This window comes from Pteronotus mesoamericanus, unplaced genomic scaffold (genome assembly GCF_021234165.1).
Source record: "Pteronotus mesoamericanus isolate MK-2021 breed Mesoamerican mustached bat unplaced genomic scaffold, CSHL_Meso_final contig_702, whole genome shotgun sequence".
Taxonomy (NCBI): Eukaryota; Metazoa; Chordata; class Mammalia; order Chiroptera; family Mormoopidae; genus Pteronotus; species Pteronotus mesoamericanus.
In genome coordinates, this window is record NW_026555239.1 from 2,355,431 (window position 1) to 2,369,310 (window position 13,880).

General features: G+C 37.3%; 1 protein-coding gene across 1 annotated transcript in view; it reads left to right on the plus strand.

Annotated features, from left to right (window-relative positions):
* EP300 (E1A binding protein p300) overlaps positions 1–13,880 on the plus strand; it is a 69,561-nt gene that overhangs the window by 27,455 nt on the left and 28,226 nt on the right. The window contains exons 4-12 of the mRNA XM_054582430.1: positions 398–659; positions 1,237–1,350; positions 2,539–2,784; positions 4,605–4,698; positions 5,272–5,409; positions 6,851–6,968; positions 7,675–7,846; positions 13,194–13,271; positions 13,720–13,829. Coding sequence (XP_054438405.1) covers positions 398–659; positions 1,237–1,350; positions 2,539–2,784; positions 4,605–4,698; positions 5,272–5,409; positions 6,851–6,968; positions 7,675–7,846; positions 13,194–13,271; positions 13,720–13,829 — 1,332 coding nt within the window. The remainder of the gene's footprint in view (positions 1–397; positions 660–1,236; positions 1,351–2,538; positions 2,785–4,604; positions 4,699–5,271; positions 5,410–6,850; positions 6,969–7,674; positions 7,847–13,193; positions 13,272–13,719; positions 13,830–13,880) is intronic.

Below are 13,880 nucleotides of genomic sequence, written 5' to 3' on the forward strand. Positions count from 1 at the left end.
TAATTTTCATCCACCTAAAAAAATCCTGCTTCCCCGAGAAGCTCCTTTGTTCTTCAAAACCTTTCTTCGACATGCTCTTTACTACAGATTCTTTTGCCTTTGCCTGTCCCACTGGAGTTTTACCATATCCTTTTCTTCCTTTTGCTCTCTCTGTATTATACATTCTTTGATTATATCTTTTGATAATGTAGTACTTTGTTTTCTTAATTAAACTGAACTTCTCAGTGGTAGGAGGATCATTTATTTTGGAATCTCCTGTGTCAAAAAATGGAGTCTAGCTTATAGCAGACTGTCCTTAAAGGTTTTAATTGAAAATGTCCATGTTTGTATTTATTAAAGAGATTGCATATTGTGACGCCTACCATTAAGTGTATCTGCAAATTGTTTTCTCCCATAGGGCCAACAGCAGGCCCCTCAGGTCCAGCAGCCAGGCCTTGTGACCCCAGTAGCCCAAGGGATGGGTTCTGGAGCCCACACAGCTGATCCGGAGAAGCGCAAACTCATCCAGCAGCAGCTTGTCCTCCTCTTGCATGCTCACAAGTGCCAGCGCCGGGAGCAGGCTAACGGGGAAGTGAGGCAGTGCAACCTCCCCCACTGTCGCACAATGAAGAACGTCCTAAATCATATGACACACTGCCAGTCAGGCAAGTCCTGCCAAGGTGAGTGAGCTCAAAGGGTGTGTGTGCTCAGCAATTAATATTTATATCAGAGAGAAGAGAGAATATGATCAACTCTGTTTGAGGCTCCTTTACCTAATGTCTTCCTCTATGGTAGGATATTCTAAAATAGACTCTCATTTTGTGTATGAATATCTAGGGTTGTGGTAGAAGAAAGTTTTAAAGGACTTCCTTTTTTTTGTGGTGATTCTCAGTGAGTTTGATTTGCCCCAGCATAGCATAGTTTAAATACTACTGAGGGTTTGCTAACTATCATGTAGCCCAACACTAAAATAGTGTTAGACTTAATACAATTAGTGTATTTGCGGAGTTATTAGAAATCTGTTTTAATGGAGTAAAGTACACCGCACAGCTTGGTGGTGAAAAATACAGGCTCTGGAGCTAGACTGCTTGTGCTTGAATCCCACTTTGGGTACTCTACAACTTAGTGCGAGTTACCCACGTTTCACTTGTTTTATCAACTATAAGACGAGAGCTAGTAGCTACTCTGTACGGCTGTTACGAAGATGAAATGTTAATAAATCTGTGGCACTTGTTAAGTAATTTCTCTTCTTTTCAGTGGCACACTGTGCATCTTCTCGACAAATCATTTCACACTGGAAGAACTGTACAAGGCATGATTGTCCTGTGTGTCTCCCCCTGAAAAATGCTGGGGATAAGAGAAATCAACAGTGTAAGTGATTAAGTCTTTTTCTTTTTTTTTTTTAAATGATTTTTTTTTTAAATTGATTTGAGACAGAGGCAGAGTAACATCTATTTGTTCCACTTATTGATGCATTCATCGATTGATTCTTGTATGCGTCCTAGCCAGAGCTTGAACTGCAGCTTTGGCGTATCCAGACAGCACTCTCACCAACTGAGTTACTTGGCCAGGGCAGTGATTAAGTCTTTTGAAGCTTTTATACTAAAAATATTCTTAGACTGTACCCAGTGCAATTTGGTGGGATTCAAAGAATTTGATTGTGTGTGAAGTTCCTGTAGCTGCCTGATTATCACTTTTCATTAACTTCATATTGATGAAGTTAGAATTGAACTGTTTATTACCTAAAATAAAATCCAGAAACTTTGTTGCCCCTTATAGAAATTATAGATGAATTTATGCTCCATTTTTAAATTCATGAAAATGTAATGATCATTGTTTTAATATTGGGCAAGTTGTACTCCTCTCTACCTGTGACCTAAATATTTAGATAATTCAAAATTATTTAAAGAGGAAAAAATGAAAATTATTTTTAGAAGGCTGTGAGATCATGGGTAGCTTTTCTTAGAGAAAAGGCAAGTAAAAAGTAGATTTAAGTACAGCTTTCACATCTGTGCTCTAGAATCTAAACATTAAACATTTGGGATTGAAAGACAAAATTGGAAATACATATGCAGCATGTGGAAAAGCATTTAAACTTGATAAATTAATGAAGAAATAATACAGAGCCCAGTAGGAAATTGAGACTAGGAAACAGGCAATTCATTGGAGGGAGGAAATACCAAAAAGCTCACTGTTAAAATAAGAAATGAAGTACTGTCTCTCCCTTCACATTGGCAGAAATAATGCCACCTAGTGTTGGTGTTGGTATGGCTCTGAGGCATTAATACATTGTGGCTGAGGACGTGATACAACCCACAGGAAGGATTTTGGGTATTTAGGTTCAAAGGTCTTTTCATGCTAATGATCGCCTTTGACCCACTCAGTTCTATATCTAGAAATTTTTTTCAAGGAAATAATGGAAAAGATGCATGTACTGAGTGAGATGTTTCACAAAACAGTAATTTTCATGGTTTGTAAAATTCATTTAAATACGCTGGTCTTTTGTTATTTTTTAAACCATCTTTAATGTTGTAATACCATTTTTTGTGTCTTCTGTAGCAATTCTGACTGGAGCACCAGTTGGACTTGGAAATACTAGCTCTCTAGGGGTGGGTCAGCAGTCTACACCCAGCTTAAGCACCGTTAGTCAGATTGACCCTAGCTCCATAGAAAGAGCGTACGCAGCCCTTGGACTGCCCTATCAAGTAAATCAAATGCCGACACAGCCCCAGGTACAAGCAAAGAACCAGCAGAATCAGCAGTCTGGGCAGTCTCCCCAAGGCATGCGGTCCATGAGCAACATGAGTAAGTTTGTGTTTTCCTCATGACAGATGTGATACTGGTTGTGTCTGCAAATGCCTAGAATTATCTGCTTAGATTATTTTAGTCTTTGTGTGTATTACCTGTCTCTGTCTCCGCGCTTAGTTTTTTTTTGTTACATGATTAATTTTTGAAGTAATATTTACAATGTTGCAGTCCTCTTGTAACCCATATACCAGAAGGTACTGCTACTGGTTTATATCCTTTTAAGTCCTTTCATGCATATGTGACTTTAATTTCTAGAAATGGGATCCCATATGTTGTTACTCCTTTTTCCTCTCCCATGTGTTATTCTATAACAGACCATTTCTTTTTTTTTTCTTAAATTTATTTATTGCTTGGTGGGGGAGGGAACAGTTGTTTGTTGTTCCACTTATTTGTGCATTCATTGGTGTATTCTTGTATGCGCCCTGACCAGTACTTTTGGAGTGAGGGGAAGGGAAGGAGAAAGGGAGGGAGAGAAACACTGATGGGTGACAGAAACATTGACCAGTTGCCTCTCACATGCCCCCAGCTGAGGCCTTGTCCCGCAACCCAGTCATAATGCCCTGACTGGGAGTCGGAACTAGCAGCCTTTCAGTTCACAGGCCGTTGCTCAATCCACTGAGCCATACCAACCAGGGCTTCTTTGCTGTTTTAAACTGTACAAAGAAATTGTGTTTTGGCTTGAAGTATTCTTTTGGTTTGAAATGTGTATAAATGCGTATGGATGTTGTTGTTATAGATTTCCATGTATGTGTCTGGTAGCAGAAATAATGGACCTTTTGAAGTAGTTCATTGAATGCACTTGTTTGCCTAACCGTCCTATGATATGACTGAGAGAGAAGGGGAAGTGAACTGTGTTGTAGTAGCCTCATTAGGAATGTTTGGTTGTTTATGTTTTTTTTTTCCCCCCTTACGTCTGGTATAATAAAGGAGACTTGTACGAGTATCCCTTTTCTGTTAGGCAATTGAATATTCAAGCCATTTTGTTTAAATACTTAGATAACACTTATTGGTAGTAAGTCCATGGCTTTTTATATTTTTAATGCTGTGACATTTATTCTAAAATTGTTCATGGTGATGAAGTTCTTTAACTAGAAAATAGTCTGATTCTGAATAATCCACCATGCTTTTTTCCTGTGAAATCTGATTTTCTTCCTTCTATTAATGTTTGCAATAGGCTTTAGTTTCTGTCCATTATTTTTTATTTTAAATTAGAAAACAAAATTGATCACACTTTTGGTCTCCAGAAATGTAATCTTGATTTTTTGTTTTGTTTTGTTTTTAACTTAAGGAAGTGTATACTGTTTTATGACCAGCAGTGCTAAGTTGTTAAATAATTATTGTGTGAGGAGTTTTAAAAAATGGCCCTGGCTGGTTTTGCTCAGTGGATTGAGCTCCAGCCTCTGACTCGAAAGGTGGCTGGACTTCATTTCTCCCCTTCTTTTTTATCTTGGTTTGTTTTGTTTGTTTGTTTTAACAAGATAAAATGATGGCTTTTTTTTCTTTCCCCTCAGCTTCACCATGTTATGCAAGTGCACCTTCCTTGAATTTTAGGTTATACTGCTAATAATTACTAGATATACTATTTTTTCCCCTGATTTGTCATTTGTCTCTTGACTTTATGTTGATTGTTTCTCAAATTTCTAAATGTCCTTATGGCTTCTGAGTTTGGGGTCTTCAGAGGATAAAAATTTCTTGTGGTATTCTAGTACTTTTTTTATAACTTTTCATTCATTCTTTTTTCCCTTTTTATGACTCCTTTAATTTGTTTTTTTGTGTTGATATTTAAAATATTCTATCTTGTTTTTGTTTTGACCTAGATGCTAGTCCTATGGGAGTAAATGGAGGTGTAGGGGTTCAAACGCCGAATCTTCTTTCTGACTCAATGTTGCATTCAGCCATAAATTCTCAAAAGTAAGTTATATTGTGGTTTGTGCTCTGTGTCGTTTTTTGAAACATTTGTTAAAATTTCTTACTTTTTTTTTTTATTTCAAGATACCCTTGGTGAATAAAGATAAATATGTTTACATCCATACTTTCAGGCTTTCTATAACCTATTTGAAATTGTATCAGTTATTTGTGGTAACCTGTACCTTCCTATATGCAGTAGGAAGCTGTAAGTATGCAGCCACTTAAAAAATGAGTTTGCTCCATCCCAGTGTTAAGAATTAGTCCGTTGCCTGAGAAATTCCCTGGGATAAGTTGTGTCAAAGTGACAGCATCACCTGATAACACAAGGCTTGGCCTTCTAAACCCAAATCTTCCTCCACTCCACACATTGAAATGTTGTAGATTAACACTTTCCCTCACAGAAACAAACACACATACACTATTTTCCCCTGGACTTCTTTATACAGTAAATCGACTTGTCACAGTGTAGTGGACCCATTGTGGTCATCACTTTCAACTTGACTTAAATCTTATTACTCCTACCTCTTCACTAAAACTACCTCTTCACTAAAACTATTTCACCACTGCTTTTTAAAGCCCAATGATGAATGAAAATGCCAGTGTGGCCTCCCTGGGTCCTATGCCAACAGCAGCTCAACCATCTAGTACTGGAATTCGGAAACAATGGCATGAAGATATTACTCAGGATCTTCGAAATCATCTTGTTCACAAACTGTAAGATTATAGGCATGTCTTATTTATAAGGAGTTACCACATCACCGTATTTCCAATCTGCCAGGCACTTAACCACAAGAGGAATATTATTGATTTTTCTGTTGTCTGGCTGTTGCTGCTAATATACTTCTGCTCCTGTTGCTTTCTTGCTTCCTACCTCTGCTTCTCAAGTTTTTCACTATCATTTGTTAGGAGTCTTTCAGCTTTAACAATGTATGCTCTGTTCTGCCTAGTGACAGTAATAAATATATGAATTAAAAGTTATTCATTTTATTGTCACTGCCTTTACAGAATTCATGAAAAAGTAGGTCTCATCTCATTAGATTATGGCAGTGCAAATGTTTTTTGTTATACCTGGTAAGCTTTTTATTGTGTTGACAAGTTGAATCTGGTAGGATGATGATCTGATCCTCCAAAAGTACACATACCAATATTTTGTGAAATAGTTTGCACTATTTGTTGAGAAGTTGACATATACCAGGCACTGAGCCTCACAAACACTGTCTTACTTAAAGAGTGCTTCTAAGGATAGTGAGGGGAAAGGCGAATAGTGGGAAAGCATAAGGTATCCAATATCAGAACAGAGATAGAGCTTGGACCTCATTGATTACAGAGCTTACACTTCAAACAGCACACAATATTTTTAATTCCTAAAAAAAAGTCTTTTTTTCCTTATTCCATTCATTCCATCCATATTTTTAACATAATGAACAGAGATAATTATCTGGGGTTGATCATCTGACGACTTGACGGTAAAAGTTTATTATATGCTTGTGGGTTTTTCTTTTTCACGTATTCTTCTAAACTTCCATTTATTCCCTCAAGTACTATACAACTGAAAATGAGACATCCAACTGATAAAATTAGTGGCTAAAACTCACATTTGTCAGTTTTTAGGAACCCTAGTGCCAAGCGTTTTATAGGAAATGGCTAGAGCTTAAGACATGTAGCAGACTCGTCATGCATTTTTGCCCCCTGTACTTCAAATTTCTGGTCTTGTAACATCTCATAGTGATGATAAAGTTTTATTTTACTAAGCTGTGAATAAAGTTAGAAGACTAGAAGGATCTGAAGGCTGTTGTTAATTGATATTGTAACAAAGGTCAGGTTTCTTTACTTCCTTTGATTTACAAATTTACAAATTGCACAGTACAATTTTTTGCTGCAAGTTAGAGTCACAGGGAGAGGCCAGAGTATATTTATGGAGTCCTTTCTTACATTCTGATCAGGAAAACCTTTTGTTTACCACAAAGAGACTATTTCATTTTGGTCAGTAATACTTGAGCTCATTCCAGCCCTCATCTTAAAATTTTTTTTTAATCTGTACGTAGTACAAAAATGAGAAAATACTAATTACAGAAAAGTTTAAAGTACTGTACATTTCTATGATGAGATAAAAAAGTTGATGTGATATAATAGTGATAGGATTCTCTATTCTTAGTGTTCAAGCCATATTTCCTACACCGGATCCTGCTGCGTTAAAAGACAGACGGATGGAAAACCTAGTTGCATATGCCCGGAAAGTGGAAGGGGACATGTATGAATCTGCAAATAATAGAGTGAGCACCTGTTTTTTTTCTGTATAAAGTCAGAAATGGACCTGTTCTGGTTGCTTAGTTTATTCCTAAATAAACTAAGTATCTTCTGAAGTACATGAAGTAGCATATACTTGAGAAGATACCCTTTAGCTGTCCTGTCTTACTCTCATTGTGCATAGTCAAGATAACAAAGTAATTTTCTTTCTTAAAGTATATGTCACCAAGAATTGTACATTTTTCCTCTTAATAATATAGTGCACTCATGTGGCACTTTATCTGGGTTGTCCTTCTGTCAACTTAGAAAGTGGTTGAGCTGTTTCCAGCTCTGTGCTATTTTCATTAGAATATGGTGAATCAGCTGCAAAGTATTTTCATCTTAAGTAGTACTGCAGTTTTTCTACGTCATTTGAACTTCTCTAAATTGGTACTTTTTGTAGCATAGTCTTTGCATGTGCTGTAAATTCCTAGCACATATTTTGTAAACCTACTTTGAGAGGTCATGCTTTATTATGTAGATTCATAATAAAGCTGCTTTTCACACAGTCATTCCAAAGTGAGCTCATATTTGGAATGATCTAAGAAAGTAGATTAGGTTCTTGCCCCTTTTGGTTTCTGCCTACCTCTTTAAATGAAGCTAAAATCTGCTCTTAGTTCATTTTTTTTCTGTTATCTAATGGTAATTCTTATATTTTTTCTCATCTCTAATTTATTTTCAAAATTCAAAAAGGCGGAATACTACCACCTGCTAGCTGAGAAGATCTATAAAATCCAGAAAGAGCTAGAAGAGAAACGAAGGACTAGACTACAAAAACAAAACGCGCTACCAAATGCAGGCATGATGCCAGTTTCCATGAATCCAGGGCCTAACATGGGGCAGCCACAACCAGGAATGACTTCTAGTAAGTGCTTTTTGTTACACCTGATTTGGGGAAAGTTTGGTGATAAATGGATTCTCACCAAAGTCACATTTGTGTGTGGGTGTGGGTGTGGGTGTAAATTTTTTGGGGGGGGGGCGGGGTTCTTCGCAGAGAAAACAATTCATCTTCTGGCAAAAAAACAGTAGCTGAACAGTACATTTAAGATTTTTGGACGTAGTACTTAAAACGTGTCTTGATAATCTGGCATTTCGTTAGAATCCAAGACACTTCTCTCACAGCAACACCAAGAAAATGGTAGCCCACAGGTTTTCACTGACTTACAATTGGTAGCCAGCCAATAGATGTAGTCTGAGCAGGTTCAAAGGCCCCAGCAGCTTTTATACATCCTAAAAACACAATTATCATGTTGCTTCCATTGACAAAGTATGTTCAGAAGCTAAGAACTATTTTTCAGAAGAAGCATTTAAAATTTAAAATTCATCTTGATAGTTTCAGTGTTCCGGTTATGGCAGCCCTCTTAGCCTAATTAATTAACCAGGTAGCCAGCATTACTTTTCATTGCCTTCTTCATTCATTGACTCATTAATAGGTTCTAAGCAGTGAAATGTGGAGTTAGGTACACAATAATGAGAAAGAATATGGACTATTTAAATGATGTGAAGAGCTCTGACCTGTATGGCTTACTGGGTTGGGCATCATCCTGCAAGGTGAAATGTCACTGGTTCAATTCCCAGTCAGGACGCGTGCCTGGGTTGCAGGCCAGGTCCCCAGTTGGGGGCGTGCGAGAGTCACCAGCTGTTGTATTTCTCCCAGATTGATGTTTATCTCCCTTTCTCTCTTTTCCCCCTCTCTAAAAGTAAATCAGTAAACTCTTTTTAAAAAAAAAAATGACAGTGAAAGATACTGTAAACATAAATAATGGGCAAACCAAGGAAAATATTTTCAATATTAAAGGCACTAATTTTCTTCATACATAACCTGAAGGGAAAAAGATGAAACATGAAGAAAAGTAGGAAGAGGAAATGAAAGATAAGTAAAATCAGTACAGGCTTTTGGGTGTCTCCAAAAGTTAAAATGGGCATTAGTGACAACATGACTTAAAAAATGTGCTGTATGTGAGAATTTAAGTGAGAATTGCGCAGAAAGTCACAATAGCATAATTTATACTGTAGAAACACCCTAAAAGTGCCCCAGTAATGTGTTGCTACAGTAACCACACAGCTGTACCAAAGAATGTTGCAGGTGGGCATCCCAGAGCATGCCCTTTCCACTCAAGCCCTGAGAAGACTGCAGGTTTAACCAGCCGTCAAGAGCCCTGTACTTTTAAAGGTGATGGTCAGGCTAGCCTTAGGGCATGACAGCCCCAAAGTGATTCCACCAGCCCTCTTTGAGCCTACAGCACAGCCCACGCTTGCTGTTCCTTAGACAGAAGTAAATAAATAACAATTAGAAGTAAATAAATAACAAGAAGTAAATAAATAACAATAAATAAATAACAAATATCCTGGAGTCCTTGAGTAGATAAATTAAAACTGCAAGGGAAAGCCACAATCTGCATAATAGAAAAAATATTTGAAGAATTATTCTGAAAAACAAATTTTCAGGAGAACAAACTGCTACACAGAAGATGGGACTTAAATAGCTTTATTTTAAAACATTTTTTTAAAATTTATTTTTGGAGGGAGGGAGGTAGAAAGAGGGGGAGAGAAACATCAATCTATGGTTGCCCCGCATGCCCACCGGGGACTGACCTGCAACCCAGGCCTGTGCCCTGACTGGGAATTGAACTTGTGACCCTTTGGTTCACAGGCCGGTGCTCAATCCACTGAGCCACACCAGCCAGGGCAAATAGCTTTATTTCAAATGGCTCAAAATAAAATGGGGAAATTTTTTTCTTTTTTTCTTTTTTTTTTTAATCAAACCAGTCAGGAGATGATAGATACTGGGTTGGCCATACAGTTTGGTTTTTTTCCATAAGATGCTTCTAGTAGCACTTAGTTGTCTTTAACTTCATTCAAAACAATTTTGTTAGATTGTATTGTGATAGCTGTCATATCAGCGTGCATTTAAAAAAAATCAAAATTGATTAATTTTTGCGAAGCCATTTTATTTTTTTTATCATTTATTTTTAATAATGATGGAAGAAAACATGCAACATTTTTGGCATGTTATGCTTTATTATTTCAAGAAAGGTAAAAATACAACTGAAATGTAAAAAAAAGCATTTCTTTAGTGTATGGAGAAGATGCTGTGATGATAACAAGATTTATGGATAAGGAAGATTGTGTGTGTGTGTACACATAGTGAAATATTATTTGTCTATAAAAAGGAATATCCTGCTCTTCGCAACAACATGGATGGACCTTGAAGGGGGGTATCGTGCCAGAAGACATAAGTCAGGCAGAGAAAGACTAATATGTGATCTCACTTACATGTGGAATCTTTTTAAACACAAAAACAAGCTCATTGATTCAGAGATCGGATTGGTGGTTAATAGAGACACAGGGTGAGAGGTGGACAAAATGGGTAAAGGACATTCAAAAGGTAGTTTCCAGCCCTGGCCCGTTTGGCTTGGTTGGCTGGAGTGTCGTCCCATCAAACCAAAAGGTTGCGGTTTCACTTACTGGTCAGAGACAGGCCTAGGTTGCAGGTTTGGTCCCTGTGGGAGCACGTGATATGCCCGTGTCATTCCCATGTGTGCACACAAGCATCCTTTCCTGTTTCTGGAATTTAAAAAAGTGCATCTTCCAGTTATGAAGTAAAAGTCCTGGGTATGCAATGAACAGCATTGTGATGATAGTTGTTAATACTGTGTTGCTCGTTTGCAATACAAAGTTGCTAAGAGAGAAAATCTTTAAATTCCCATCACAAGGAAAAAATGTCAAGTCTGTAAGGTGAGGGATGTCAGCTAGACTTACTGTGGCTATCATTTCACAGTCTGTACAAATATCAAGCCACTGTGTTCCTCTTGAAACCAAGAGGAAAGTAAACTGGCAGTTCTGCACTCAGTATGATGTATTAAGTTGAGTCCGTTTATTTCTAACTTTTATACTTGCATAAGAAAATAATTGTAAGAGGATTGTGGAAGATTTGAACTTTGATTTTTTTTTTTTTTTTTTTGCAAAGTATAATAATGCATTTATTCTATAATCAAAGGGTGGCTGTGGTATATGAGTCTATGTATTGGTCTTGAAAGATATTCATAATAAGTTAATATAAGCAGCATACATGTGTAGTCTGAAAAGAACCTGATTATTCACTAGGTTCAACAGGACCTGACTCAATTTTTTTTCTTTTATTTTTGGAAGGTTTTATTTAGTTTTGAGAGAGGGGAAGAAAGGGAGAAAGAGAGAGAAATATCAGTGTGAGAGAGATGGAAGTTGAACAGGGGTCCTTTTGGTTCACAGCCTGGCACTCAACCCACTGAGCCACACCAGCCAGGCCCTGGTTGAATTTTTTGAAAATTGAAAAACTTCAAGGGAAAGTTGATGACAGATGAGTATTATATGTATTATAATCTGATTCTTCGTTTTTGGTTTTTTTTTTTTCATTGGCATATTCCCAGAAAACAGTTCTGGAAGACATAAATACTAATCTTTTAGCATTGCTTTCTTCTGGGGGAGGTAGGATTCCTGTATCACTTTGTGTTCTCTTTAAGTTTTTGGTTATCTGATCTATGTGTGTATTTTGCATTAAGAGTATTTATTTAAATGTGAATGGTTGACATTTTAATTAATGGTCTTATACATATACACATATATTCTTATATCTGTAAATATTTATCTTGAAAGCTCTCATCAAACTGTTCCTTCAAATGTTCATCAGATGTTTCTTAATGTTAAAAAAAAGTTTTAGATATATGACAATTTATGCCATGCTCTCAGTAAAAAAAAAAATCATCGTTGTACGTACTAGTTGTAGGCAAAAAGTGCTTGGGCTGGATGAAGGCAGTAGGATTATGTTTCTGTTTTTTCCATTTGATTAGTCTCACCAGTTTAAAATCTGGATTTCTGGCTTCCTGTAAAAATGGAAGGACCTTGCAGATTTGGCTCTCTCCCCCACAGGGGCACCTCTGTCTGTAACTGGAGCAGTAGCCTCCTGTTTAGAAGGGCTGTGCTTTCACCACAGTCCTCCCTGTTCCCTGTTGTTTCAGGTGCTTAGTCTTCTTTACGCGTTGATATTAACTGCCTGGCCCCCACTGGCACCTAGCTTGCATTACCTCTCCACATTATTGACGGGAGAAAAAGTTCCTCGTACGTTAGGTGAAAACTTTGATTTGTGTAGTGTGTTGGGGTTGGGCAGGGGGAAAAGTGGCAGGAAAATGGAGACAGCTGTACTTGAACAACAATGAAAAATAAAAAGTATATGTAGAAGATTAAAGCTGTTAATAGAGGTTTATCTCCTTTTGCTGTGTTCTCTAAATTTTTATTTACACGTAATTTTGTAAGCCTTGCACATTTGCAGATAAAGGATTATATGACTAAGTGTTCAACATTCTTCGGTTTTTAATTTGTATTATTTTATTAGGAGCAGTATTAGTGGTAAGTCCTTATGAAGTTAGTGACTTGAGTTGAAGTAAGTCATACTTAGGAGATCATTTTTATTAAATGAACAAAAGTGATAGCAAAATTTGAGAGTTGTCTAAAGTGGTAGGCTTGAGTTCATAGCACTTCGGGTTGGGGGTAGACAAGGTAGAGCTAGGTCAGTACAAGCATGGTGTCTTTTCTGAGGGTGCTGCATACAGAAAGAATTACTTACAGTGTTGCCCATGATGTGGAAAAGATTGGGAAGTGCTGCACTAGAGGATGTGTCAATAATCGAAGAAAACATTAGAATCTTATATAGTCATATTTTAATCTCATTTCTATTTTTGTATTTAAGAGGTACATGGTATGTAGTGTGGTATATGTGTATTATTTAAAGTGTTTGCCTTGGGCATGTGTACATAAAAACACGTATCATTGGGGTACACAGTCAGATTAGGCTACCAGACAAAATCTGTGGCCCTTGGCTATGGAGGTGTTCTGCTGCATGCAAGCCAAAGAATTAGCCTAGTCAAATAATGGCCTATTAAATGTTATAATAGCTTTTTTTTTTTAATTTAAGATTTTACATTATTTTCCTGTCAACACTGAAAGCACCATAGTTCCTTCATAAAGGGAGGTACTGAAACCATTTGAAATACAGATTTTTTTCCTATATTTCAGAACTAACATTTTTTTCTTCAGGACCTAAGTTATGGTTTCTATTGTTTTGTGATTCAGGCTGAATTCTTCAAAATATTGCTAAAAATATTTTGTGGATCTTTTTAAGAGAAGGAAACTGGCTGAAAAAAATACTTTTCTAACCATTTTTTATTCCCTTCCAGATGGCCCTCTGCCTGATCCGTCTATGGTCCGTGGCAGTGTGCCAAACCAGATGATGCCTCGGATAACGCCACAACCTGGTAAGTTACAGAAGAAATCTGTGTATTTAACCGTGGCCTTTTTTAACAGAGTCCCTGGTGTACTGCAAGGTTATACTCCCCCCTTGATTCTTGCCTCAAGCCAGCAGCAGGTTATCATAATTACCTGCTTAAGAAATCTGAAAATCTTTTGGAGTTGGAACCCAGAAGAGGAAGAGCAGCAGGGTAAAGAGCAGATTGGCTGGCAGGTCAAGGGGCAAAAGACATTAAATGATCAAGCATCCATTTAAAAACAACTGACCAAAAGAAATGTATATGTTAATTAATTCCCTTTTGTGGCTGCTGTGAATTAAATAGATTCATTCACAATTGAAAACAGGTTCTTTATTTGTCCTGATAAAACGATGTAGAATCAGAAGTAAAAAACTCTTTCTCTTATTTTTTCATTTGATGACGGTGTTCAGAACTAATATTTCACACTTCTTCACAGGGTTGAATCAGTTCAGCCAGATGAGCATGCCCCAGCCGCCTATTGGGCCCCGGCAAACCTCTCCTCTTCAGCACCATGGACAGTTAGCCCAGCCTGGCGCGCTCAACCCAGTAAGCCTGGCCTCTCTGGGTGGTATCTTTTGGTCTCTACCTGACCTTTTT